Source organism: Squalius cephalus (assembly GCF_949319135.1).
Source record: "Squalius cephalus genome assembly, chromosome: 16".
NCBI classification, from domain to species: domain Eukaryota; kingdom Metazoa; phylum Chordata; class Actinopteri; order Cypriniformes; family Leuciscidae; genus Squalius; species Squalius cephalus.
The window spans coordinates 8,429,981-8,457,937 of NC_137137.1; the positions used below are offsets into that span (position 1 = coordinate 8,429,981).

General features: G+C 38.5%; 2 protein-coding genes across 6 annotated transcripts in view; both read left to right on the forward strand.

Moving 5' to 3' along the window:
- The window catches only part of abl2 (c-abl oncogene 2, non-receptor tyrosine kinase), a 28,375-nt gene extending 4,938 nt beyond the window's left edge, over positions 1-23,437 (forward strand). Inside the window, exons 1-11 of one of the 2 annotated variants that reach the window (XM_079897259.1) lie at positions 12,167-12,371; positions 13,192-13,356; positions 15,356-15,651; positions 15,741-16,013; positions 16,466-16,550; positions 16,849-17,026; positions 17,171-17,355; positions 17,466-17,618; positions 18,860-18,949; positions 19,221-19,382; positions 20,680-23,437. In XM_079897259.1, coding sequence (XP_079753385.1) covers positions 12,269-12,371; positions 13,192-13,356; positions 15,356-15,651; positions 15,741-16,013; positions 16,466-16,550; positions 16,849-17,026; positions 17,171-17,355; positions 17,466-17,618; positions 18,860-18,949; positions 19,221-19,382; positions 20,680-22,394 — 3,405 coding nt within the window. In that variant the 5' untranslated portion in view covers positions 12,167-12,268 and the 3' untranslated portion in view covers positions 22,395-23,437. Of the gene's footprint in view, positions 1-12,166; positions 12,372-13,191; positions 13,357-15,355; positions 15,652-15,740; positions 16,014-16,465; positions 16,551-16,848; positions 17,027-17,170; positions 17,356-17,465; positions 17,619-18,859; positions 18,950-19,220; positions 19,383-20,679 lie in introns of those variants that run through there. The other variant, XM_079897258.1, reaches the window with a different exon arrangement.
- Positions 23,438-27,098: 3,661 nt separating this feature from the next.
- fnbp1l (formin binding protein 1-like) overlaps positions 27,099-27,957 on the forward strand; it is a 47,025-nt gene continuing 46,166 nt past the window's right edge. For all 4 annotated transcript variants that reach the window (XM_079897311.1, XM_079897313.1, XM_079897310.1 and 1 more), the window contains exon 1: positions 27,099-27,291. In XM_079897311.1, coding sequence (XP_079753437.1) covers positions 27,268-27,291 — 24 coding nt within the window. In that variant the 5' untranslated portion in view covers positions 27,099-27,267. The remainder of the gene's footprint in view (positions 27,292-27,957) is intronic.

Consider the following 27,957-nt stretch of genomic DNA (forward strand, 5'->3'; position numbering starts at 1 on the left):
GCATTTGGCAGCAGCTTCAAATAAGACTCATCCAAGCAAAATTGAGAGTCAGAACTGTCCGTTTAAGAAATATGAGAGAATATCGTAGATGATTTGGTGAAGTTATGGTTTTGGAGCTCTAGTTGTTTCTGGTAAGCAAGCATAATGCTGCTGTAATTGAGTTAGTAATTAGGCTACGTTACATAAATATCTCTTTCATCTCAGTTTGTTCTAAAGGATTGAGTAGACAGCACTGACACGTGTGAGCTTCCCAGGATGTAAGAGGATAGGAATTAAGGGCTAAATTAGATTAAGCAATCCATTTTTTGATATGTGAGATAGATTTGAAGCAAAACAGCTGAGGAGAAGTTTTATAAAGTAGTCTCAAACTTCTCTCTGTCTCATTGTGAAGACCTGATGGGACTCTCTTGGCCCATGGTTCGATTTGGTTGTTGCACCACTAGAGGTCAATAGAACACTGCAATTTGTTTTCACTAGGCTCAAAGTATCAACGTTGATTGGATATGTATATTTTTTAACATGTCTAGTTGGTAACACACTTGTGAATTGGATACTCATCTTTGTCTCATTGGTGAGATAGTGGGTGCCTGTGCTCTCCTAGACATCTGCTAATCCTGCTTCATTTTAACAGCCTTATCCGGTTCCATCCTCTCATTGCGTCCTTATTAAGGTCTGGATTAGATGACACACTGGAGTAATTCTTCTATGTTGGGGCAGTGATGGAGATATTGGACTTTTTCAGTTCAACTCTTTCTCTGCAGATCAGTGGTTTTCCATGTTTTTCTCTTCAGACCAGGAATAAGGTGTCATTGTTCTGTATCTGTTAGCTTTTTCTGCTGTTTTTGGCCTTTGTTCGATGTGTGATGATGCAAATAAATAATTGAATTAGTGTTTTGAACTGATTCATTGAAATGGACAGTTTGAAGGAACCGCACAGAGATTAAATTGAACTTTGCAATTATATAACCTTGCTCTACAACAAGTTACATTTTGATGGGTTTTTTTTTCCTGCATTGAACATTTTTTGGCTGTCAAAGCAAAGTTTATAATATTATGTTGTATAATATTTATTGTTTATTTTATTTATTTAGATTTTTTTCACCCAAAAATGATTGTGTCTTTGCCTTTATTAGGAGTTCTGTAATGCAACTTTGCATGTGTGTATGACTACGTATGGTTAAAAAACCACTAAAAAAATAAATAAATAAAAGACCCAATAAAAACCCTGTTTGGCCTTTCATTTTTGGTCATATACACATCAAAGTAGTTCTAATGAATCCCAGTTGAATCCCATCCGCAAAGAATGGCCTGTCTGAGCGTTACGATATGTCTTGGAACGCTGAGTGAATAATCCCACAATTCAGTAGTGAAATCAGATGGGACAGAGGAGAGATTAGGGTTAAAGCCAGGATATCTGCATTCTCATCAGACGTATCCTAGCATCTGCTTAGTTTGTGTCATTGCCATTCCCTTTCCCAGCCTTTGTGCGTTTTATGTTGTGAATGTTTTGGTGTTCTTATTTATTTGAGGCGTCACCTTCACTTTCTGAAACAGATTGTTCCGTTTCACTAATGCATTCACTGCGTTAGATAACACTTCTCGTCACACCCTTGAGCTGTAGTACAGCTCATTTTCTATTGATAATGAACGCTTGAATCAAGCATGTTATGATCTGTCTTCTCTAGAAGGGATGTCGACACGCAACATCCACTGTAGTTAAATGAACGACGACTCCTCATTGGCGCTATTGAGGTCATGATGCGTGTTCAGACAGGTCCTCCACAGCCTGCCAACACTTCCTGTTCGCAAGACCACTTGGCTGACTCAATCCATCCATTTCCATTCGTAATGTGTCTGGCCCACCAGGCTCATTAAATACCGAAGGCTTATGCTGTCTTATCTCTGAGACCGGGCTAATGCGTTCGCCCTCATCTGGTGACGTGGTTGTCTTAACCACCATGGTTGGTAATTTCCTTAGAGAATGTCTCTTAAAGCCTTCATCAAAATGTCTTCAAATACCGTTCTCGCCTCCAAAAGAAATGCAGGCCCTGTAGTTGTTTCTTGGGTTAAGCAGGCTCTTTTAAGACCTGCACAAAGAGGTGCAACGCTTGTATACTTAACTCTTTCCCTGCCAGCATTTTTGAAAAAAGTTGCCAGCCAGTTTCATGGCCCCCATAATATTTTGATGTATGAATATCTGAGCATGCAACTTTCATTTAAAGTCCGCGTGAACCGGAAGTTGCAAACGACTTTTCTCCAGTGTTGTGACGTATTTCCCAGTGAAAAGGAATATTGAACAGAGGGCAGGGTTTTACTCTAGCGCTCATCCTCTCTATCTCTCACTCATAGCAGACTAACGGTTTGAGGGGAGTGGTTAAGCGTTTCCCAACCCAAGCCGTCAAACCTACATCATCAGAGAAGGAACGCCATTCCAGACCGGAAGTAACTTTTCAGACTTTGATTAAAGATTACGACGGCAAACAATTTTTTTCTGTGTATTAACTTGCACGGATTAATTTTTCACTACAAGACTAGTAATATGCGCTAACAAAGTAAATAGGGTCAATTTTGATTTCAGTTGGACTTAAAAAAAAAAAAAAAAAATCTCAATTGCAGATCGTATTCAGAACGATGATCAAAACATAAATGGAATAGATCACTTCCATCAACACCCCCAAAGCTTGCACCCTTACGCCTATACCACTTCCTGGGTCGACATTTCATTCAATAGGCTAACATTAGTCATTTTTGATTTATATGCGGTTCAATGTTGATGATCGCGTTATTTTGCATATGCATCTGCTTACATATGCTATCGCTTGTTTCTGCTTCTTCTTCGCCTGTGTTTTGATACGGAGATTCTGTACTCTTTCAGAAGTAATAGCGCCCCCTGCCGAATAACAGTGAAAGCCCAAAAAATTCTGTCAATGGAAGGGAAAGAGTTAATGGAGATGCTTTTAGGAACAGCGTTTCAATGTGATGGGTCAACAGAATGGTTGATTAGTTATCCAGAAACTGTCTGGTCAATTTAGTGAGTTTATTACACCATTATGGGGACAAAAAGCATCTTTCCCTATTGAGTGACTTGGCTGGAACGACTCGTCAATGTTTACATAAATTAGTCTCTTAGTTTTTATTGTATCAATTAGTGTAGCAGTATATTAGATCCATACTTTAAGTGACAGCAGCCTAATATTCCTGATGTGATGCTGCTCCGCTTGTGTCTTAAATTGGGCTTGCTAAATATAAGTATTAATTTCTTTTAAAAAAAACCTTACTGACCTCAAACAGGAACCGTAATGTATAAATCACAAACCTTTTCATTAAATGATTATATTTCATTTTCAGCATTTCCCTTATTTATTTAATTGTATTATTTGGAGAGCTTTTAACAGATAAAGTAAAATTAAGTAATGGACTAAGTTATGAGGAAGTGGATGTGTTTATCTGTTAAGAAGCCGTGGATGCTGCTGGTGGGAAAATGTCATCAGATATGGAGGATGTGAGCAGTCTGATGATCTCTGTTCTGCCCACTCTGTTGTGGCAACCACAGGTAGCAGTGGTGCATCAGGTAGATGTTATTCAGAGGGAGGAGCCACAGGTCTGGATGCGTCCTGCACACAGCCCAAAAATGACTCAAAGCAAAGAGAGAGAAAGAGGGAAAGGATGGACAGAGATTGCTGATTGTCTGATTAAGTGTGAAAAATCTTTTTCATTTCTCACCATATGGTTGCATTGCATCACATTGCTAACTCATACAATCTTAACACTTTTGCTATTGTCACTGTTATTGTTGACTGTAGTTGACAAAAGATGATTCGGAATTATATAAATATAAAAAGAAGAACATATAATTTCATTCTGGTTGGGCATTTAAGTGTCTTGAGTCCGTGTTGTGTTGCATAAACTCTTAATACCTTTAAGCTGTTGGGCGTGTGTGATTTTCATGCTTGTGCATGCTTGTACAAAGAGAAGAGAAGACCGGGGGAATGATGCTGAAAATTCAGCTTTGCCATAACAGGAACAAATTACATTTTACGTATTTCATTGGCAATAATATTTCACAATATTACTGTTTTACTTTGTTTTTGATCAAATAAATGGAGCCTTGGTGAGACTGATGCTTCTTTCAGAAACATTTCACCGACCTCAAACATTTGAATCGTAATCTGTGACATAAGGGTTCTGTAAGATAAAAATCAGAACACATAACACATACTCATGTCTTGACTGAATAACATTTGAAAAGCAGTTATGTATCTTGTTGTGTTAATAGAGCGTGTGAACTGTTGAAATTCTGTCTGCTGCACAGTATGTCTGTAATCTTTCTTTTTTTTTACATTTTATTGAGGATTTCAGCAAACTCTAAAACTCTTTATGGAAGTTTGATAGAACTGTTGTAAATATAGGCATAAATGTTTTATAATGCCATCCTTTTTTGTCCCTTTTGAGTTCTGATTTGTCAAATTTGGAGGCACTGAAACACTTTATTAAAGTGACTTTATTTGAGTTCTGTCAGTAGTATTTTATAAAAAAAAATATGTGAAAAATAGTTTAGTTTTTTTGTGGTTTGTTTTTTATAATACAATGTTGTATCTTTTAATATAGATATTTTTAGTAATTATTAATTTATTTTATTAGTTGTTTAATATAAACCGTTATTGGATTGCATTTAAGCTGCCTTTAAAAAGTGTGTGAACAGACATTTTGCAATAATTGTTTTTCTTATGTATCCATTATTGAAATCATCTCATAATTCGGCACCAGAATTGCATTCTTTACCAGAGATTTCTTCCTTAAAGTGGCTAAAATAATCATTCATAGGCTATTAAAAAGCCGAATGGGAATTGTTAAAAGCATAGTTGATCCAAAAAATTTAAATTCTGTCATTTACTCACCCTCAAGTTGTTCTTAACCTGTATGACTTTCTTTGAACACAAAAGAAGATATTTTGAAGAATGTCGGTAACCAAACAGTTGACGGTGGTTATTGACTTCCATAGTATGGAAAAAATACTGTGGCAGACAGTGGCTACTGTGATCTGTTTGCTTTCCAACATTCTTCAAAATAGGAACCACTTGAGGGTGAGTAAATGATGACAGGTTTTTAGGTGAACTAACCCTTTAAATTCATTACGATTCCCATCCCTATCGTTGACACATTTGGTTAATTGTAGGCTATGTGGTAAATGAATTTCCCTTTTTGACACTTGTATTCATCAGATTGTCTGTTGTCTTGTAATACTGCACTAGTCTTTTCAACTGGAGAGCCATTTACTGGAATAGAGGAAGAGACTGAGTGAGAGGGGGGACAACTGTGCATTCTTTGTTGCAGAGAGCTCTTGTCCTCATTATTGTGAATGAACAGGATCTGTCCTTCATAGTGTTCAGTTTATATGGGCCCATTGTTTGAGGAATCATTGTTCGGCAGTTCCTCTGTGCATGTACACAGCATGATTATCCTGGGAGTATTTATGGCAAGATAGTTTTGTTTTGTGCTGGATCTAAAAATAGGCCTTGTCTTGCACCATGTGGCTTTTGCTGTGATGTGCTGAGCGCTTTCAGATAAACAGGTGAGCTTGTGCTGTCATTCACTAGTGCAACACTTCACCAGCACTCTTGAGGTGTAATGGTGATTCTTGCCTCGCATCTCTCAAGCACAAAAGATGACGTGGCATTTGTTCAATTTTGAAATACTTTCTCCTGTAAAGGCATAGTTCACCAAGAAAATTGAAGTCTGACTATTTTTACCCTCATATTGTTCAAAACTTGTATGCTGTTATGGTTTTTGTATGCTAGTAAATTTTAAAGAATCATAGCACAGCTCTTTTTGTACAACCTGATTAGATGATGTCAAGCTCCAAAAAGAAAACGGAAAAGTAGTTCATACAACTTCTGTGCTATTTTCCAATTTTGTAAAAGGTTTGTAATAGTTTTTTTTGAAGAACTGACTAAATTTATGCCATTGTTCACTGATAATCTTGCCCAAAAGGTGTTGTTTAGCCTGCGTTCTCATTCAAAACTACATGAGGGTAAGTAAATAGTGACAGAATGATTATTTTATGTTAACTTCTTTTAGAGCTGTGGTTCTCAACCTTTTGACTCCAAGATAATATTCAAAGGCCCTCTTATCTGTCTTATCTTAAGCTGCATCTTTGGTACTCCTGTTGTAATAAATTAATTATAATTCATTTTAATTTGTTCATCTTTGAGTTTTCTTTCCTTAAGCATTTTTATTAAGATTTAGTTGTATTAACATAATTTAAAGAATTTAAGACTTATTGCCCCCTGGTGGGCCCCCAGATTGAGAACCACTGCTTTAGAGTAAGCCATTCGTAGATTGATTCCCACAAAAACTCTGAACACTGTGGCACTCAAAACGTTTCTCTGTTAGTTTGAGCACCAGTGCAGAACAGCAACATTAGCATGAGTTTGGAGCAGGACTGTTTGGTGACCAATGGCAGAAGGGATAGAAGTTTGGTGAATCCTGTTCAGAAAATGTCATTACTATATTAGTATTTATTCTTTTTGGTGACTCATAATTTAGTTAATTTGTTTGGAAGGAATAACCGCTATTCTGTTTGGGAAAAGGTCCATTTTCTGTCCATCCGCACACAGGCTATGAACGCATGCAATTAGCACCGCGACGGGAGACCTGGCAGCAGTGTGTCGACCTGTCGACTTACATATGCTCTACTCTGCTGCCGAAAAACCCTGCAGTATCGGGATTCGGGAATGTGTTTGTCCGTTCCTCCTGCGAGCTGCTCTTGCGTTTGAGAATGTTGCTCACAATTTCCTGCATGACAGATGTACTTGTCACATTCCAGTGAAATGTTAGGGGGCTGTTCTGTGCCTTGGGACCAGAGCTGGTGACGGACAGTTGAGGTGTCTGATTTATCGGATGTTGGGGAGGAGTTGAGACAATTGACCGATTGATAAACCCCGCCCCCTCTCGGTTACTGTCACTTTCTTTGACAGGCTTTCAGAACATCCCATGACTGGTGTGATTTTTAAGTAAAATATGCTCATGAAGTGGCATAAATATTCTTAAATGGGCTGAAGTGATGTATTTTTCCAGTGTGTTTGTCTTGAAGTGTCATGCAAATACATGTAATGTTTAAGTGTAATGGTTAACTGTGTAACTAGGGTAGGGATGCATAATATTGGTTATATGCCAGTATTTTTATTTTTATTTTTTGGTAATGGTTAAGATTGGATATTTAATTGTTAATGGTATGTTTTTATTTTATTTTAACATTTAAAAACTAATTTAATAACACTCTTATATGTAATTTAGCATCTTTTCATACTGTACATCATAATGTTGTGACATTTAAATATATCTAAATGTACTTGCAGCATTTAAAAATGACATTAGATTTAATGTTAAAATAGCATAGATTTGACAAAATAGCATAGAATTTTATATAGTCCATTATTTTTTAATTAATTTAGTTTTTGAATGAACTTTCATTTTAAGATTTTTCCTTTTGCTTTCCATAGAAAAATAGCAGCATAGAGGTTTGGAACAATCCGCTTGCAGTGTTTAAAATTTAGTTTTATTTTTGATTTCTCAAACAAAATAGTATAGTTTGAAATATCAGCCAGAATGTTAATATTGGTGCATCTCCACTTTAAACATTTGTGGTGCTGCCTTTGCTTTCTACTAGGTTTCCATGGTACCTGGGCTTTTGTTAGCCTGAACTTACTAATGAAGCACCAAAGTGCACTTTGAAGTTATATTGATTGTAAAGGAATAGATGTTGAGATCAGGATGTTCTGTCCATAAGCTGTGTTAGTTGAGAGCAGCTCCAGTCCGAGTACAGAGGTGCTGGTGCAGCTGCTATAAGCCTGGCTAAAGCCCAGCACAACAGCTGCGCTAGACTCCCATCAGGACAAGGCCATACAGGTCAGTCCGTTCAGTATGCCCATTCACACGGCACACACAGCACTCCCCCAGCTGTCTCACAGCAAAGCTTCTGCACACAAAGACACACACAGAAACCGCACGTGTGCTGAGGAGCACACGCAGGACAAACACATGCAGCCACGCGACGTGCCCTACGTGGGTCAATTGCTAGATCAATCAGAAGTGTTGCATGAGGGTGAGCAAAGTTTGTGAATGTACAGGGCTTGTCATTTCTATATATTCGTCGGTCGGTCGGTCGGTCTGTCTTTTATCGATACACATTGGATCAGGTGTGTAATCGATGCTTTGTTCCAGGTATTTTATTTATTCCTGTGCTGCCACAGAGAAATTGTTTTTTTTTATCCTGTGCAAACCTTTTGCTTGAAATTTAGCTTTAGCGACCCAAACTCAAAGCATATGCAGAGATGGTGTTTGTTAACCGAGCGGCTGAGATGCGCTCCATGCATGTAAATAACAACACTTCGCTATGAAATGCTTTCCAAATGCACGTTATTGGAAACCCAAACAAACAGCACATGCTGAGACTGAGTTCGAGTGGAGCAGCATTTACTGTGAACGGAGCTGCTCTGAGACACTGGAAGAAACATAACCTATAGAATAAAGTGCCGTCCTTAACTCGGAAATACACAGCGTATTTATTCATTTAATTGAATCGCAGCATTTGTGATTTCACAATAGCACTATGCTATATTATGATTTTTAAATGGTCTTAATACATAATGTAGCCTTAGCTGTCTAATAAGGCTGTCTAATAATGCGGTTCATGGATTCTCGTCCATGGAATGCGCCACTTTCGGTATCATGTTCAATACCTGTAACCTTCAACCATTATTATTTGATTGACACGCCCCCGACTTCAGTGTGTGGCTCTATGACTGTTGGTAATTGGTAAGACATTGTCTGGCATTCATGTGTTCTTGTCTCATGAAATGTTATCTTTTTGACATGACTTGATGGTCTTGTCCATTAGACTAGATTAGTCAGTAGCTGGCCTCTGTAGTCTAAACATTAAGACTTGAATCTGTTTTATTTCTTTTATTATATTTACATACGCCTTTTTATTTTTCCAAGCAGACGTCATATACTCCAGTGTTTCTAAACTCCACCTACCAGATTTTTTTTTTTTAAACACCTGATTCAACCTTGTCCTGAGGACTAGAGTTGAGAAACACTGGTCTAGTCTATTGATGCCTTGTGTGCTGACAATTTTTTTTCCCTGAATGTTGAGATGTTTTTTGGTGTATCTGAATAATTCAGCAATGAGCATCCTGTCTTAATACATTTTACATGTTGCTCTGAAACTCTGGGGTATGTTTAATTCTGCACCTCCATGCTTTTCCAGCCTCTCCCATGAGGGATGTTGGGTAGGCAGCACACATGGTGTAGAAATGGAACCATCTGCTCATTCCTCAACCCCCTTCTGAAACCAACACCCCCCCCCCACACACACACACACACGCCTCCCCTCGCAAGACGTCCAATAAAACTACCCTCAGAACTTCAATCTTCCCATATCTCACACAAGCACATGTGGGCATTTCTTACTTAAGGCAGTTGGCATGGAGGCCCACAATCAAGTCGGACTGGCATTCCGGCTGCGGGGTTGGAAACTCTGAGTTCGGAGCCGCACCAGCAACTCTGAAATGATTCAACCAAGAGGAGCGTGTCAGATTTTCAGCTCGCTGTCTTGTGTGAATTAAACCCAGAACCTGAGGATTGGGGGCTAAAGTGTTTTGCCATCAGCCCTTGTACTGGAACTGGGATCATGTACTGGGAACTGTGGATCAGTCAGCTGACCAGGACTGGGAAGCACTGCATGCTAGTTAGGAATAAAGGTAGGGCTACAAGTATCTGTGTGCATGTGCCTGTGTGTGGCGAAGTTGGGTTTGCCATACAGGCCTTGACTGTCTCAGCTGCGTGTTCTTGCTTGTTTATTGCGTTGTGTAAGACCTGGCAGAAGACCACCCTTTGTGTTGGCTTGGCTTGTGTCTTTTATGCAAGATAATGATTGTTTTGAGTTAAATTTATTATCTTGTTGAACTATTGTTATTGTTGAACTATTATACATTTTTAGGGTTATTGGTTCACCTGTCTAATCCAGTATGTGCTTGTTTCTTTAGGTATTGTTTATGCTTCGTATTGACAGTACGAGTTTGTGGGTCTTTATTAGTGATGTCCAAAACTACATAAAATCGACCTATTGATGTGCTGCTCAAACAACTAGTTTAACTGGTAGCTCTGTGCTGTTAGCCTGGTTTTAGGTTGTACTGTATATGCTAAGAATCACAACATTACAACTGAAATATATTATTCTTAGCATATACCATATTGTTCACAAGTTAAAGGGGTGGTAGCCTATAATGCCCCTTTTCACAAGATGTAAAATAAGTCTCTGATGTCCCCAGAGTGTGTATGTGAAGGTTTAGCTCAAAATACCTCACAGATTATTTTTTACAGCATTTTAAAATTGTCCCTTTTTGAGGGTGAGCAAAAGGTTTTGTTTTGTGTGTGTGTCCCTTTAAATGCAAATGAGCTGCTGCTCCCGGCACGGAGGGCGGAGCTTCAAGAGCTGGTGTGTGTGTGTTAGCAGCTCTGATTACCTCATGTAGACAAGCACTAAAATCAATAAACTAAAAGAGACTAAAAGGGACACTAAACAAGACTAAAAGCACAGGACGTTTCTGAATGGTTGATGAATTTATGTTGCTGATGTGGAGTTAACTATCTTCAAGACATTGGTTAGCATATTCTGTCATGATAATCTATAAAATCGCTTGTGTGGGAACTGTTGTAAGATGCCTACAGAGTGACATGCAATGCATTTTTATTACGTACTGTATTGCATGTGCAAAGACGGATACGACAGCTTGAGCATACTCACAAATGTGCTCGACTACAACAACTCTTCCTCTTCTCAACATGGACTGAGTGTTCCCGGGGGCGGGGTTTATGTAAATTTAGGGTTAGTGATGTCACTAACCCGGGAGGAATGTTGTGTAGTCCCTACCAGCCGTTTGTTGAAGTCCTTAAAAACGATTTCTTTAAAAGCAAATATCTTCCTTTGCTTTGAACTTTGAGCGTTGTAACTTTGCAGATATTGTTTATGCTCAAATAGCAACATGAGACTAAAGTTAGAAAAGTGAAATCATAATTAGCCACCCCTTTAAGGATTTTTAAAACGTTTTTGAAAGAATTATTTTATAGTTACCAAGGCTGCATTTATTTGATTAATATAGTAGTATAATTAGTTATATTGTAAAACTGTAAAACAGTAATATTGTGAAATATTACTAAAATTTAAAATAAATGCTTTTCTCTTTTAAAATATTTTATAGATTTATTTCTATGATGAATTCGCTGCTTTTTTAGCAGCCATTATTCCAGTCTTCAGTGGCCCATGATCCTTCAGAAATCAGTCTAATATGCTGATTTGGTGCCTCCCAGTCCTGGTGCTGTTTAATATTTGTGTGTAAACCATGATAGATTTTTTTCACCCAGAATTCTTTGATGAATGGAAAGTTTAAAGGGAAAGAAATATATTTGAAATTGAAATAAAACTTTTGAATGGTAGTCATTATAGATTTTTTTTTATAATTTTTGCCATTTATCGGTTAACGGTCATAACATTAAAATAATTAATACTTTATTGATATCAGCCAGAATTTAAAGATTAGTCCATCTAGTTGGTTGCTGAAGGACTAGTGACCATTGTGAAACCATCCATTGTATTTATCATGATGGACTTGCTGTTGCTGTTGATTTTGTGATGCAAGCTGGGGATTAATAATTTGGCTGTTGCTCTTGCCAGGCATTCAGCGTATGAAGTTGGTATGTTAAATGTGAGTACCTTGGGAATATGGCAATCATATTATATGAGATTCCGTGGTATTGCTTTTTGATACCACCCCTGCCCTGTACCATGGTAACACCACATTAGTTTTGGAAAGGTAAACCTAATCAAGCCAAATCTTGCAGGCAAAATTTGTTCTCTAATGATTAGTAAAGCGAGCTTCAGAAGTATTTTCTCCTCTATCCTTCCCAAGTTTTGTCTTGCCACTCTTTTCCCTAAGGAAAGGGGCAGCTGCCCAGACATGCTGTGTGTGTGTGTGTGTTTGTGGCTGGTTGACAGCTGTAAAGGAAGACCAGCATATGCAGACATGCTGAAGGCGTGGAGACTCTCCCACACCATTTTTCCAACCTCAAAGCAGTTTTATGCTCCTCCCCATCTTAAAATCTTGCTTAAGAGTCAAACCCTTTCAGATAATATCAGAACCCTCACCAAATCAGGTCTGTGTTGTATTCCATGTGAGATTATATATTAATCTAGTGCTGCTAGATTATGTCATTGAAGACCCTGCTGTCCAGCAGCAGTTTTGAGGAAGAGAGGGCCAGGCTGACCAACCAGTCCAGCCTTCAGGATGTGGGCCACTATTGCTCCGCAGGTAGCCCTTTTTTTAACTGGCAGGTCTCATAGACAGTGCTGAGTGTCAGTGAGTTTTATGAAGGATTTCAGGTCGAGGGATGTGTATTATTTGTATTTTTTATTTGTATTTTTTGGTATGGTCAATGTGGAAGCTTTTACTCGGTCAAATTATTTTCTCTTTCATCTGCTTTTCACAACTGTGTTTGGAGTGTTTCTAATAGATCAATACTTAATGTTAACATGGCAAAATGGATGTGGCAAGTGTAGCTTATTTAAATATAGCCATATATAATTAATGCAAGTTTTTATGTAAAATGTTACCAAGTATATTTTACTGAATTCAGGTTGATTGGGACACTTTTTCCAAGTCAACTCAATGGCAAAAAGTGTCCCAATCACCCTGAATTCACCCTATCTATTTAAAAATACAAATACAACACATTCTCCAATAATACTTTAAATCATTAAACATTCATTAAATTAATGTCAATCAACCTTATCTAATATAGCCTATGTATAATGATTCATTGCTGTTTTGTGTAGCCTTCGTGTATTGTTTGCACCAATGATTTTGAAAAAGCGATCATTGTTCTTAAGTCAGGTTTGACGTAAGGAGCAGTGATGCCTCTTTGAATCACATTCCTTGTTTTCATTCTGCGTCATATTGGTTGCTGTTTCTTCACTTCGCTGCTCCCTCTCCACCTTGATGTTCACTTGTTGGTCACCTCTCTTATATTGCTTCATTTTGCCCTTCCCAGAGGCTTTGTCTCATTTGAGATGTCACTTATGTTTCCTGTTACTCATCTAGCGTCGTCTTTATGTCTCTTTCTTCCTGACAGAGGCCCTGCACAGGCCGTTTGGACTGGACTCGACGGCACTGACTGAAGCGGTGCGCTGGAGCTCGAAGGAGAATCTGTTGGGTGCTGCAGAGAGTGACCCTAACCTCTTCGTTGCTCTTTACGACTTTGTTGCCAGTGGTGACAACACGCTGAGCATCACGAAAGGTACGATCATCAAAAGGGGACGAGTGTGGTTGTGCTTGGTTTCATTGTTCACTTTGTACACAAATGAAAAACCACATTGCATTGGTAGTGTAAACTCAAATGTGACCCTGGACCAAATGTAAATACCTGGAATAAACAAGGCCGGAGAGTGTTTTCACAACCATTATTGATAACTTCCTCCCTCTTTATAACAAGGACACCATGCTATTATCCTTCCTCTTCCTTCCATCGTTCTCCTTCCTCTTTACTTCAGATCTTTGTTGTTCCTCTCCCCAGCAGCACTTTGTAGGATCAAAGCACAAAGAACCAGGCTAAAAATGAAAACGGAGGCTAAAGTTTGTGTTTTATTCAGCTGAGGAGCATGAACACATGGGCACTAACGCCCACAACTCTTTCCAGCGTGTTGTAATAGACTTTGGAACATGAGTCTCAGATGCTCCATGCTGAACGGCCACTGCTAATGCTAATGTCTGTTTTAAAGTGTAATCCCGTCAGCTGGGTGAAAAGCAGGTGGGTAAACACAGACTAGCCAAGAGAAGCTAGTTCAGAGAGAGGGAGTTAGCGGCTTGCTATTTCTCTCTGAAGTAGCCGCTAATGGCTAGTAATGTAATTTCGTCTGGTTGGCACCAGTGCGCCAGTCTCTTGTCTTGTCGTGAGGGCCTTGTTGCCGCGCCAGTGTCAGTTTAGGATTAGCAAAAAACCACTTGCTGTCTGAAAGCTAGTGGGCCTGAACTCTGTTTCCCTGACATAATGAGAGCGCCCTCTACTGGACCAATGCTTGATGGGATCGTGACAAGGTGAAGGAACAGCAGGACAGCATAGATAAAATTTAAAAAGTGTGTATTTTATCTAATATTAATGATAAAAGGATGCATTAAATTGATCAAAAGTGACACTATACGACATTCATAGTGCTACAAAATATTTCACGATTTCTACAAAAATATTGCGCTGCACAGCTGTTTTCAACATTGATAAAGCAAATCAGCATATTAGAATGATTTCTGAAGGATCATGTGACACTGAAGACTGGAGTAATGATGCTGAAAATTCAGTTTTGTCATCACAGAAATAAATTAGATTTTAAAATGTTAAAATAGAAAATAGTGAATAATAATATTCAACTATATTACTGTATTTTTTATCATATAAATGCAGCCTTGATGAGCATAAGTGACTTCTTTCAAAAACATAAAACAAAATCAAAACCGGCCCCAAACTTTTGAACAGTAGTGTATATGAATATAAAAATATTTTTATATAATTTTATTATAAAAAATGATGTATAATCTTTTATATTATTTAATTTACTTTTTTTTTTATCGAAATTCGGCAGCATAAATACTCAAACATGCTATAAAGGGCCTCCTTTTTAATTTGGTTATGGCATATTTTTCAACAGCACTTTGACAGCGTAAACGCAGTGATTCAACACTCTGGAGAGGATTTTTTTTCTTCTTCAAACAGCTAGATGAAGCACAGCTTAATGGAACAGAACACAGGACTCTTGAGATGTTTTCAAAAGTGCTTTTCAAGGCATATCTTGTAAAAATACTATTTTTAACTTGTGCATCTTAAAAATGTGACATGGCGTGTGATGCAACCAAACATGTCCGTCTAAGGCACATGTATTTGGGGTCATTAAAAAACAGTGCAGTACATCAAATACTAGATTGATTTATCTTATGTCATAATTGTCACTTCGCTGCCGCCACTCCCAGGTGCCCTCAGGATTTGTTCAGATCTCAAAATATTTGAAATACTTACGGAATAAGACACTGTTCTTCTTCTTGGTCTGAGCTTATGGGGCAAAACAGATGTGAATGTTTTTATAGCTGAACGATGGACCTGTTGTGGCTTGTATTGACTAATCTCTCTTTACATTCCATTCTGAACAACAGGACTTTACATTGCTGAAACATTAGTAAAACATTGTGGTATATTTCTCATAAATCAGTATTGTATCTGTCTCACTCTTGCTCATTTTTTTATATTTCAGGAGAGAAGCTGCGAGTGTTGGGGTACAATCAGAATGGAGAGTGGAGTGAAGTCCGTTCGAAGAACGGCCAGGGTTGGGTGCCCAGTAACTACATCACCCCCGTGAACAGTCTGGAGAAGCACAGCTGGTATCATGGGCCCGTGTCCCGCAGCGCCGCTGAGTACCTGCTCAGCAGTCTGATCAACGGCAGCTTCCTGGTGAGGGAGAGCGAGAGCAGTCCTGGCCAGCTCTCCATCTCGCTTCGCTACGAGGGACGGGTCTATCACTACCGGATCAACACCGCCTCTGACGGAAAGGTAGGGCTGCTTTCACTTTACTTTGAAAGCAAAGCTCCTTTTGCTTTAAATAATTGACTAATTAAATTCACTCTTCTCTTCTGTCTCAGGTCTACGTAACAGCCGAGAGTCGTTTTAGCACGTTAGCTGAGCTGGTTCATCATCATTCCACAGTGGCGGATGGTCTGGTAACCACACTACACTATCCCGCTCCAAAATGCAACAAGCCAACCGTCTACGGCGTCTCTCCCATCCACGACAAGTGGGAGATGGAGCGCACCGACATCACCATGAAGCACAAATTGGGCGGTGGCCAGTATGGAGAGGTGTACGTCGGAGTTTGGAAAAAGTACAACCTCACTGTAGCTGTAAAAACACTAAAGGTGTGTGTTTTGTTAGATCATTGTTTTTCATTATAGGTAACAGTAACTATTTTACAATATGGTCCCATTAGTTAACATGGGTAAATGCATCAGCTTATATAAACTAAAAATGAGCATAACATTTATTACTTTAGTCATATTTTTTAACGTTAGTTAATAAAAAATATAACTGTTAATTGTTAGTAAAGGTTAAAATAAAATTAACATTAACCAAGACTAATAAATGAGTTAGAAGTATTTTTTTATTGTTAGTTCATGTTAACTATGAAATGAAACCTTGTTTTAAAACGATACACAGAAACCGTTTATGTGGTGTTGTGTGCCACCAAGAGGATGTTGATTATATTGCACTCATGGATTCCTGTTTTAGGAGTTTTTGTATTGTATTTTATATAGATTTTTGTATCGCTTGTTATTCTATACATATTTATGCTGTTATATCACTTATAAAGGAGGACACCATGGAAGTTGAGGAGTTTCTGAAGGAGGCTGCAGTCATGAAGGAGGTGAAACATCCCAATCTAGTACAATTACTGGGTGAGTATACTAGGAATGTGCAAAACCAGCCCATAATTCCCTTTAATACAGATATACATTCATACATTTTCATGCATGGTTGTCACGTTTTAGTTCTTAGTACTGAAGTTCTGTCATAAAAACTGGGTAAAAACAAAATGGTATCACATCTAAAAACGTACATAAAACGGTATCAGATATAAATGTATCTTCATAAAAAATCTGTCATTTTGTGACAAAAGTCTGATTTGATTATATATATATTATAATATACATATATACTTGTGCTTAATTGGTTAGTTCTGATGCCCCCTTCTAGGTGTGTGTACACTGGAGCCTCCATTCTACATAGTGACGGAGTACATGCCCCACGGGAACCTGCTGGACTACCTGCGTGAGTGTGACAGAGAACAGGTGAACGCTGTGGTGCTGCTCTACATGGCCACTCAGATCTCCTCCGCCATGGAGTATCTGGAGAAGAAGAACTTCATCCACAGGTGAGCGCAGTTCTTCAGACTTCACTGGACTTTAGGGCGCTGAAGATGTCATTTAAGTTCCCTTTTTCTCATTGATTACATTGTTTTAACTTTTCTTAAATCTTATTGAGAGATCTCACTATAGCTTGTCAATCTCTTTCTCAGGGACTTGGCAGCTCGTAATTGTCTGGTTGGAGAGAATCACGTGGTCAAGGTGGCTGATTTCGGACTGAGCCGTCTGATGACAGGCGACACTTACACCGCTCATGCAGGTGCCAAATTCCCCATCAAATGGACAGCACCAGAGAGTCTGGCCTACAACACCTTCTCCATCAAATCAGATGTGTGGGGTCAGTTTCTTATTTCATTTTGTCACGAGTATTGTGTGTTGGAAGTTCTTTTACGCTATAAAGAGTTATGTGTTGCAGACTGACTCACTTATTTACTTCAAACTCCCCAGCATTTGGAGTTTTGCTTTGGGAGATTGCGACGTACGGCATGTCTCCATACCCAGGAATCGACCTGTCTCAGGTGTACGACCTGCTGGAGAAGGGCTACCGCATGGAGCAGCCCGAGGGCTGTCCCCCTAAAGTTTACGAGCTCATGAGAGCCTGTGAGTATCAACGATAGTGAATTTCGACTCTTTATTTATAGCTTTCACTTAATAACATAAAAGAATATTTAAAGTATAACATCATTAGTGTATATTCAAATAATGTGAAGTGTCATATATATATATATGAATGACACTAACTAAAGTGAAAGTGACATGATGTCAAGTGATGTGCCAAATATGGTAACCCATGGTAACTACACTATCATTCAAAGGTTTGGGATCAGAGTTTTTTTTTTTGTTTTTTTTTTGAAAAAACATCTCTTATGCTCACAAAGGCTGCAATTATTTGATCAAAAATACAGTAGACAGTAATGTTGTGAAATATTATTACAATTTAAAATAACTGTTTTCTATTTAATATATTTTTAAATATAATTTATTACAGTGGCAAAGCTGAATTTTCAGTATCATTACTCCAGTCTTCAGTGTCACATGACCCTTCAGAAATCATTCTAATATGCTGATTTGGTGCTCAAGAAACATTTATTATTATTTTCAATGTTGACAACAGTTGTACTGCTTAATATTTTGTGGAAACCATGACATTGGTTTTCAGTATTTTTTGATGAACAGAAAGTTCAAAAGAACAGTGTTTATTTGAAATTGTCTTTACTGTCACTTTTGATATATTCAGAAAGGTTACATTAAATTTAAGTATTAACTTTAGTTCAGTTCAGCAACTTTATTATCCATGTGATGGAAATGTTTCTCCGGCTTCACTGTACAATACATAAATGACAATACATACATAAATAGCATACACATTAACAAAATAATTTGTATAATTTCTTAAAATAGTCATCTCTCACATTTAAAATTTTAACAGCGTTAGGCATAAAGGATAACTGATACACTTTATCCTGTATCAGTCCTTTCATTTCCCGTGGTTGCCTCCCCGATGGCAGCAGTTGGACCTCACCATGAAGGGCATGAGACACATCCTGCATTATCATTGAGTCATTTTGCATGGCTTTAAATACATTTAAATCATACAAATGTCTCTGCATCTGGCCTAGTACCTTACTGGCTTCATTAAAAATCTTGGACAACTTTTTTATTTAACTTATCTATTTTTATCACTCAGGTTACCGTACCATGAGGTCATGTTGAAATTCAGAATACTTCATATGTTTTTTTCTTTTTAAATATATAAAGTAAAAAATACAGACCCCAAGCCTTTGAACTTTAGTGAAGGTTTTGGTCATTATGTAAATTCATATTTTGTTGTGTGTTGGCAGGTTGGCAGTGGAGTCCACTGGATAGACCCTCATTTGCTGAGATTCACCAGGCGTTTGAGACCATGTTCCATGACTCAAGCATCTCAGAAGGTATTATTACATCATCTGTTGTGAGTGCCAGATGAAGCTGTAGACTGAGCAGACTTCATGCAGATCTTATACACTTGACGATTAAGCAGAGAAAACTCAATGCACAATAAACAGTCTTAAACGATAAATTACTTTGGTGCAGTTTGTATTGACTTTACCATTGAAAAGTGACTGAAATAAAGTTGAGGTTGACATTTTAAAAAGATTTGACCCTACTTTCATGTAAAACACAATATTAACATGCACCTTCTCTCTGCTAACTCTTCTCCAGAGGTAGCCGAAGAACTATGTAAAACCGCATCTGGTGGGCAATGTGGGCTCGCACACACCTTCGGCCACGATATGCCACTCTTGCCCTCAAAGTCTCGTAGCCAGAAGAAACACTCTGAGAACAAAGAGAATATGGAAGACGCAGGACCCCATGGCCCTGCAGGTATACAGACCCAACTCCGGCTCAGTCGGCTCAGAAAGAAACTCAAGAGAATGGGAGTGGTGTTCCTTATCGATTAACAGAGCTATACAGTATATAACCCTACGTATATTCACAAACATAGGAATATTAAAAAAGTTTAAAAAATAAATATATAAATAAAAAATGTTATATCCTGTATATCCCTTTTATTTACATTCATTTTAAATATGTTCAAAATGTATCATGAACAGATGACTGACATGTTCATAAACATTCATAACAGATTTTCACTCTCATGTTTTGATCATTTTTCTGTAAATACATCTGATTTCATTCTATTGCTGGTTTGTTCCCATTTTCTGCATGTCACTAAACCACAAGTATGCACAAAAGCACTTCACCAACTGCATGTGTACCTATATTATGATTCAAATCTGTTTAACCTTACTCACAATTAAAGAATTTTATGTATTGTGCAATATTGTTTTTCTACTCAACTATTTATGTCTTATTTATTGAAATTACAAAGTTTATGCAAAATAAACTTTTAAGGTGGGATTGTTTTATAAAAAAAAAATGTTTGGTAAAGCTGCCTCTTTTTGTCATGTTCTCAAAACTTTTAAGGATGCTAAAAGGTTTTTTTTTTTTTTTTTAAACATTTAAACATATTTTGTATTCCCATTTCTGTAATTATTGTCCTATCTTTTGGACAATCTTACTGTCCCCTACATATCAAGTGATACACTCTCTATATTGCAAATATTTAGACACCCTGTTTGTCACAGGACCTATGACAAATACATTAAACATATCTTGGCCCACTTATGAAACATTTTACCCCATGAATTAAAGAGACAGCCCTGGCATAGTGTCAGGTCCTCTTATTTGAATTATGAGAGCAAGCATCTCATTGGCACACTACACAGTTTCTTGTATAAAAGAATATGCAAGGTTAGGTTATATAAATTACAATTTTGGTCATAGGCAGAGCAATAGTGCAAAGGATTGAATGTTGCAGTGATTTCAAATACCACTCCACAGCCTTCATTTACACTGTGTTACTCTTAAGTTTATCTTTGATACATTTGCTTGAGGCAAAACTATTGGCAACAATGTAATGAATTAAATAGTAAATTTATAGTCAAGCAATCACAATGTGACAATAAGAAATCTGTGCACTGAATCATGTAAGCAAGTGTTCCATGGTGACACAAGCCATTTAAATATGAAAGCGCATAAGTATTAAGTTTGCATGTCAACTACTACCTCTTATGTTGCTGCTCTTTGACCTTTGGTTCTGTTGTCCCATTGTGTTCAGGTCTTGCAGCATCCCTTTTTGTTGGTGATGGACGCTTCAGCAGCTCTCCGGCCCTACCACGTAAACAGAGGGATAAGTCTCCCTCTAGCCTGCTGGAGGACTCCCAGGACACCACCTTCACCCGTGACCGCAAAGCTGGCTTCTTCAGTTCTTTCATGAAGAAGAAGTCCATGTCCTCATCTTCTACTTCGTCCTCACCTCAGCAGCAGCAGAATCTCCCAATGCCACCCAAGAGGAGCAGCTCTTTCCGGGAGATGGAGACCCAGCCCCATAAAAAGTATGAGCCCACGGCTGGGTTTGCTGGCCCTCCTCCTTTGCCCCAAACTGATGGGTTGAGTTTCTCTCCATCTCATGGTGAGGGGAACCATGTGCAGTCCCGCTGTTGTGGGGCCACGTTTGGGCAGAAGCCCTCATGTTCAAACTCTGGAGCAACCTCTGGTCAAGTGGGAGGCAGCAGTAGCTGGGGAAGCCTAGCAGGCTTCTTCACCCCTCGCCTTATCAAAAAGACCCTGGGATTGCGGACTGGTAAGCCTTCCGGGATAGACGAAGGGAGTGGAACCAAGCCGTTCCCTCGTTCCAATTCAACTTCCTCTATGTCTGCTGGGTTGCCAGACTTAGAGCGCATGGCATTGACATTACCAAGAAACCGTAGCAAACCCCCACTAGAGCGCACCGCTTCCACCACCTCACAGCCGGAAAACGGGGCAGCACGACCTTCGGATGCAATCCTGAGGAAGCTTGACGAAGGTACGGCTCAGATACGGGATCGTCCCAAAGCCAAACTCTTGCCACGAGGGGTGGCAGGTGGAGTAAGGGCACCAGGTGTAGGGGGAGAGGCTGATTCGGACTCAAATACACGGGGAAAAGATGGGCAAGATGACAGGCAAGGCTGGTCATCTCCATCGAAAACCTCCACTCTTGGTTCAGTCAATCTGCACAACCACAAAGTTCCAGTTCTGATCTCGCCGACCCTAAAGCACAGCTCGGCCGACGGCCTAGTTGGCGTGGACTCTCAGGGCAACCGCTTCAAACTGCTGTCTGACAGTGGGGATCGTGACCGACCACGACTGGTAAAGCCAAAATGTGCACCTCCTCCACCGCCCATGCTCCGCTCCCTCCAACACACCTACAGTGCCGATGCAGCCGATGAAGCAGTCAGTGGGAACATGGAGGTCAATGGAGATGGCGTCAAAAGGTCAGGGAGAGAAGCCAGAGGGGCGCGTCCATCAATACCACCACCACAAGTGCCTCCAGCTCCCATAGTCCACACTAGCAACACCACCACCCAGACTAAGATGGCCAATGGTTCTTCCAGTGGCGGACCTGGCCCTACTTCCGCTAAACCCACCCTTAGAAGGACTCGGCAGCAGACAGAACGGATCCCCCTGGAGAAGATCAGCAAGGAGGCTCTTTTGGAATGTGCTGAATGCTTGAGTAGTGCTCTTCAAGGCAACACCGAGCTTTCTTCCAGCAGCCAGGTCCTGGATGTGGGACACCAACTTTTGGACTACTGCTCGGGGTATGTCGATTGCATCCCACAGACGCGTAATAAGTTTGCCTTTCGCGAGGCAGTGGGTAAACTGGAGTTGAGTCTACAGGAGCTGCGTGCTTCCTCTGCGGGTGGGGGAGCGGCACTAGGGGCACCTGGGACCAGCCCGGCTCTTGACAACTTGCACACGTGCATTAAAGAGATCAGTGATGTAGTGCAAAGGTAGCCACTGTGTCTGCTACACCTTCCAAAACTCCTCCTCCTGTACCCCTTGAAACTTTTTGCTCCAGAATCAATCTAGTTTTATTTAAATTTTGGGGGACAGAGATTATTCTCTAAAAAGTACCTCAGAAAATGAATACAAACACATACACACACTCTCTCTATCTTTATTGTTTACAGGTGACTTTCTCATTGAAATTGCCAGTTGGGAACAGAGTTCTTTGTATATAAGCTTTTTGTCACTACCAGAATACACATGGTTTTGCTTTTGACAAATTTACTTTGTAATTAATATTTACAGTTTTATCTTGGTATGAAAGAATGAATTTTCACAAATAGACAGGGGTTGCACAGGTTAAGGTGAGCCGACTACACGCTAACTGGTCCACTTATCGTCCATTTTGTATTTAGATAAAGTTTTCCATTCACTTTTTTGGTTCTTTAATTTGCATTTGATTCACAGTAACTGGATATTTGCATGTCAATGCAAACTTGGAAATGCCATTTAAAACATAAATCAATTTTGCTTAAACAACATTGCTTGTTTAGAACATACAGTAGAAATGAATGTGGATTGCAAACACAGTCAGCTCTATACACATTTGTTCAGTTTCATTTTACACACTAAAATGACTTCTGTCTACATCCCATACTGTCATTTTTAATTTGACCACATTTGTTAAACACTACAGCATTTGATGACCATTAGTCTTTATTTGGATATGGTCCATGCATTATAGTTATTAGTAGTGGTTTGCTGTGGCATAGTTGAAATGATGTTGGATCTGTCACCACATGGATCATGTTTGGCCTTTTATATCTGTGGCCTTTAGATAATTCCCCCAGTAGCAAGATGGCACAGAACTACATTCATACTCTAGAGTTCTCAATATATTTCTAGATTTTATTGATTTGCAATGGGGAAATTATTTGATTTGTGGATAGTCTGAATTTATTTGATGACTATGTCATATTGCCAAAACAGAAGCAGCAACACTACAAATACAAGTATTGCCAAGTCTTTTAACACAAACTGCATTTTCTTTAGCACATTGATTTGTAACTTTATTTCGATTTCACTTTAGAATGTCGCCATTTGTAAACTTGAATTTTAAGTTATTTTCTATTAAAAGCACAGGCATTTTTATGATATTGTAGATATTGCTTATTATTTTATACCCACAAACAGGCGTGAAAGGTCATACTGACTTGTGTCCTTGTGGTGAGGTTTTGGTGTGAGGGTCTCGGTCTCCATCTGTGCATCTACATTATGAATGTATTCATTTGTTAAAAAACAAGTGTGTGTGTGTGCGCGTGTGCGTGTGTGTGTGTTTTTCCATAGTCTCCCTTCACATCGTTCAACCTTTATTAAAAAAGAAACATTATTAAAAGAAGCATTTTCTTCAGGACACAAACGGTTACATGTGTTTTCTGAGTCTGTATTCATGAAATGATAGATTTCTATTAGAATTTGCATAAATGAGATTTTTGTGGGTACCCTGCAATGTCATAATTAAAATGCAATGAAGCTGATTTGTACCGATTACACTGGAGCACATTTTTAAAATATAAGTGTTAATTGCCTTGCCTTAATTCACTATCTAGGGTATGTAATATGGATGATTTGGAAGGCGAAATTGTTTTGCCATACATCTCCATGACATTTCAGTTCCTCTGCTGCAGAAATACATACAAGTTGTTTGTTCAGAACACTTTTTGTTACTCTAGATCACAGCATAATTTGCCTACACTAACATAGCTTGTTTTGCCATTTTTTTTCCTGCCATGCTGGGCAATGTTTCCTGATATTACATGGTGCCTTTTGTGAGAGATTTAATGTTTTGTGCACTGCAAGGTCATGTTAAAGATATGTTTATGTAAATATATTTTGCTCTCAAATATTCAATATCAATTTTAAGGTGGCAAATGGGAATTTTGAAGCCTTTATTATCATTCAAGCTGCCCTGTTTAGACATCTGGGGATGTGAGGTGTCCAACTTGAATAGGAAAAAGTGCAATGATCTGTCCTTTAACAAGAAAAAGACAGTGCTTGAAGTCTGGTCTTATTTTACTGAGAGAGCTCATCAATATCTTTTGCTTTGTCAGGAATACCTCTCTTGTAATCACAGAAAATATTTTCCATGTGTGATTTAGCAGTTCTCTTTCAAACACATGCAGGTTGTCTATTCCATTTATTATGTCTGAAAATGTTTCATTACCAAACAACTGAGGGGGAAAAGAGTGACTGTTTCGTATGTCAGTTTTACATGATTGTCAGGGAGCGTTTTGCCTTTTAAACATTTTATTAAAACAGCCGGTTCTTTTTCTTTCATTGCCAGTCAATTTTATTTTAGTAAATTGCCAAACCTCTGAAAGTTTGTACATGAAACAATATTTGATTGTATCATGTATTTAGGAACACTTCAGAGAGAACTATCTTGTCCAATAGTTTATGCTTTATGAGCCACACACGGTCTCGGGTGCAAAGCCGTTTGTCTCACAAACATAGTCATCAGAATTCAGTCTTTTTCAGTTTCATTTTAATTACCCAAGATTGTGCATTTTTTTTATTTTACATTTTTGTTTGTCACTTTTATTTATTTTTGGTTTATTTATTGATCTACTTTTTATGTTGAATCCTGGAACTCACATTCTTTGGAGACTGTCTTTTTGTAAGGTCAGATTTTAAGTGCTGAAGAAATTTATATACCAAAGGCCACCTCTCTAGTCCTTCAAGTGCAATGAAAATAAAACACTCTTAATTTTGAATATGTGAATTTAACAGGGATTAAAAAGGCAGAGGTTGACAGATCAACAGTATTTTTTTTCTGTTTTGTAAAAAGTATATTTTGTGTGATTCTAATTTAAAGCTCACTTTTAATAGTATATTACTGTGAAGTCCTTCCTCAGTGTTACACTTGATGTAAATAATGAATAAAGAAACTGTTGAAACATTGGTTTGGGAGTTTGTATTATCATTTTTTTATTAATAAGTACTGTGACATGCATCTGAGACTGTTTTTAAAACATTTCATAAAACAAAACATTTCATCCAGAAAACAGTACATTCAGAAAAAGATCAAGTACATGGTTATTTGTCAATTACCCTAGTTTTTAGTTACCGTTAGTTTAGTTTAGTAAGCGATTTCTTCAAAATTTGCTGAAGAGACTTGATCACTTTATATGATGAACAGATTTACTTTAGGCTTTTATTCACATATAAACATTGATCAGCGAACATAAAACAGAAGCTCAACCGTGCTGCATAACACATGAGAATGAATCTCATTGGTTCTCGCACGTCAAGCGAACATGCTTGAGATTCCGTTTGCCACAACTGGGGCTTATACCATGAAGCCGGTTTAGGAGGCTAGCCAGCTATGTTTCAGTTTAGTTTGCGCCAACCCTGGGTTTTAGGCACTATTAAAGTGGTTTGGCTTTTAGCAGTGTTCATCGCCATAGTAACTTACGCTCCACAGCTAACCGGGGGCAGGTTATGTTCCAGGTAAGGTTCCAAACCGAACTTGGACCAATCAGCTGTGAGCAAAGGATAAAGTCACTCCACCTGTTTCTACTCCAAATTAAAGGTCACTACAAAGCAAATGATTTTTAAAGACAAAATCATCTGGCTTTTACTATTAAATATTACGCTTATTTAGAATTATAATTTTGTATGATTTAGATATTAGATATACCCTTAATCGATCACACATTCAATTTTAGTTTATCAATTATTACGCACAATTTTAATGAATAAATACATGAAGGATTTATGAATATGCTTTAGAATCAATAGTGACTACATGTGAGCTTAAATGTTCAATATACCTTTATCAACTATAAATTAACTTCACAATTTTTACTTGCACTGATATAGCAAGACTTTTTCTTTTAGTTGTCCTCTTTCATAGACAGCTATTTTCTTCTTGCTGTGTAAATTTGTTTAAATTCTTAATATATATTTTTTTAAATCTCGTAATATTCTGCAGAAGAGAGAAGTGAATCGCGTTGCTTCTCGCGCGAGAAATGAATCGCAGTTTCTCTCTTTGTCACCGTGTGATTGGCTGTTCGCTGCTGATGTCACTCCTAAACTCAGGATCAAAGCCTGAGTTGACAGAGAAGGTTGATGATCAGCATCATGGTACCAACAAAGCCTGGTTGGATACTAATCTACTAATCCTGTAACCCGGAGTTTGTTCAACTACCATCATGGTACAGGCTGATTCATATTTACGATCTCTTCATGAACTTTTTGAAGCGTCAAAGTGTCAGTGTAGCTGTCAACGGAGGGACAGAAAGGTCTCAGATTTCATCAAAAATATCTTCATTTGTGTTCCAAAGATGAACGAAAGTCTTATGGGTTTAGAATGAGGGTGAGTAATAAATGACAGAATTTAAATTTTGGGGGGTACTATCCCTTTAAGACTTGAAGCAACCCACTGTACCTTAACTGACATTTGTCAAGTTGTATCTTCAACAGGACATTATGGACTTTTCTGTCATATTAAATATTTGATATATTAAATGAATGTAACAATACAATACAATTTCTTATCACATTCTCATCAAACTCTTAACAGTGATTTAAAATCTAAATGGCAGAATCGTTTTTCCTGTGCTCCAGTAGTTATGTGTAGTTACTCTACCTCTCCACTTGCAAGCTCTGACGGGTAAGAGGCGCTATTGGACAATCACATCCCTCCATTTCCCCGCGGCAGAGACGCATTGTTGGTCGGAAATGGGAAAACCCTGAGCCGTGAGGTTGTCGCTGCTGGCTTCACTGGAGTATAGAGAGTTACACGACGGCAAAGAGAGGGAAGAACAAGCAACCCTGGAGTTTTATGCGGAGGAGACGTTAGTTCTTGGAGTTTTTCGCTATGAGCTGGGGAACGGATCTTTGGGTAAGCGCACTTTTCCCCATTGTCCGTTCCTTGTGGCCTTTTGTTCACTCACAAAACAACTCGGGTTTTGGCATGACTTCAGGAAAGGTGTCCTAGTCAAGCTGTCTGTGTATTCTCGGTCTGTCCTGTTGGGTTTACTGTGTCAGTACACCTTTACCGCCAGAAATAATGCGAGAGTTTGATACATTGTAACATTTCGCTTTTCGAATGTACCAAGTTTTAAATGTATCACGCGTGACGTTTCATATAATTCTACTGACATTCCAAATCAAACCTAATGTAAAGGTTTCACACCCAGTTTCGATGACTAAGAGCTGGGCAGAGGATCAACCTCTATTAACTCGTTTTTTTCGCGTATAACAGAGATAATATATCATATATGTATTATTATTTTAATATAAACAACAGTTTCTCCCAGCAGTCTCCACGATCTGTTTCCATTGTTGCTTATTGGTGACAGGGAGAATGCTGAAGATGATGTGCTGTTAAAGAATAGCTTGAAATGAATCTTCTAATGTGTTTAGATCTACGGGTTGACCATTGGCACCACGTTTGCAGTTTGATGCCACATTTTATTGTCTGGGCTTCATGTCTGCCATGTTCCAATGGCACACTGGCCTTTTAAATAATAATAAAAATGCATCGTTTCGGCATAAGCTGAACTAT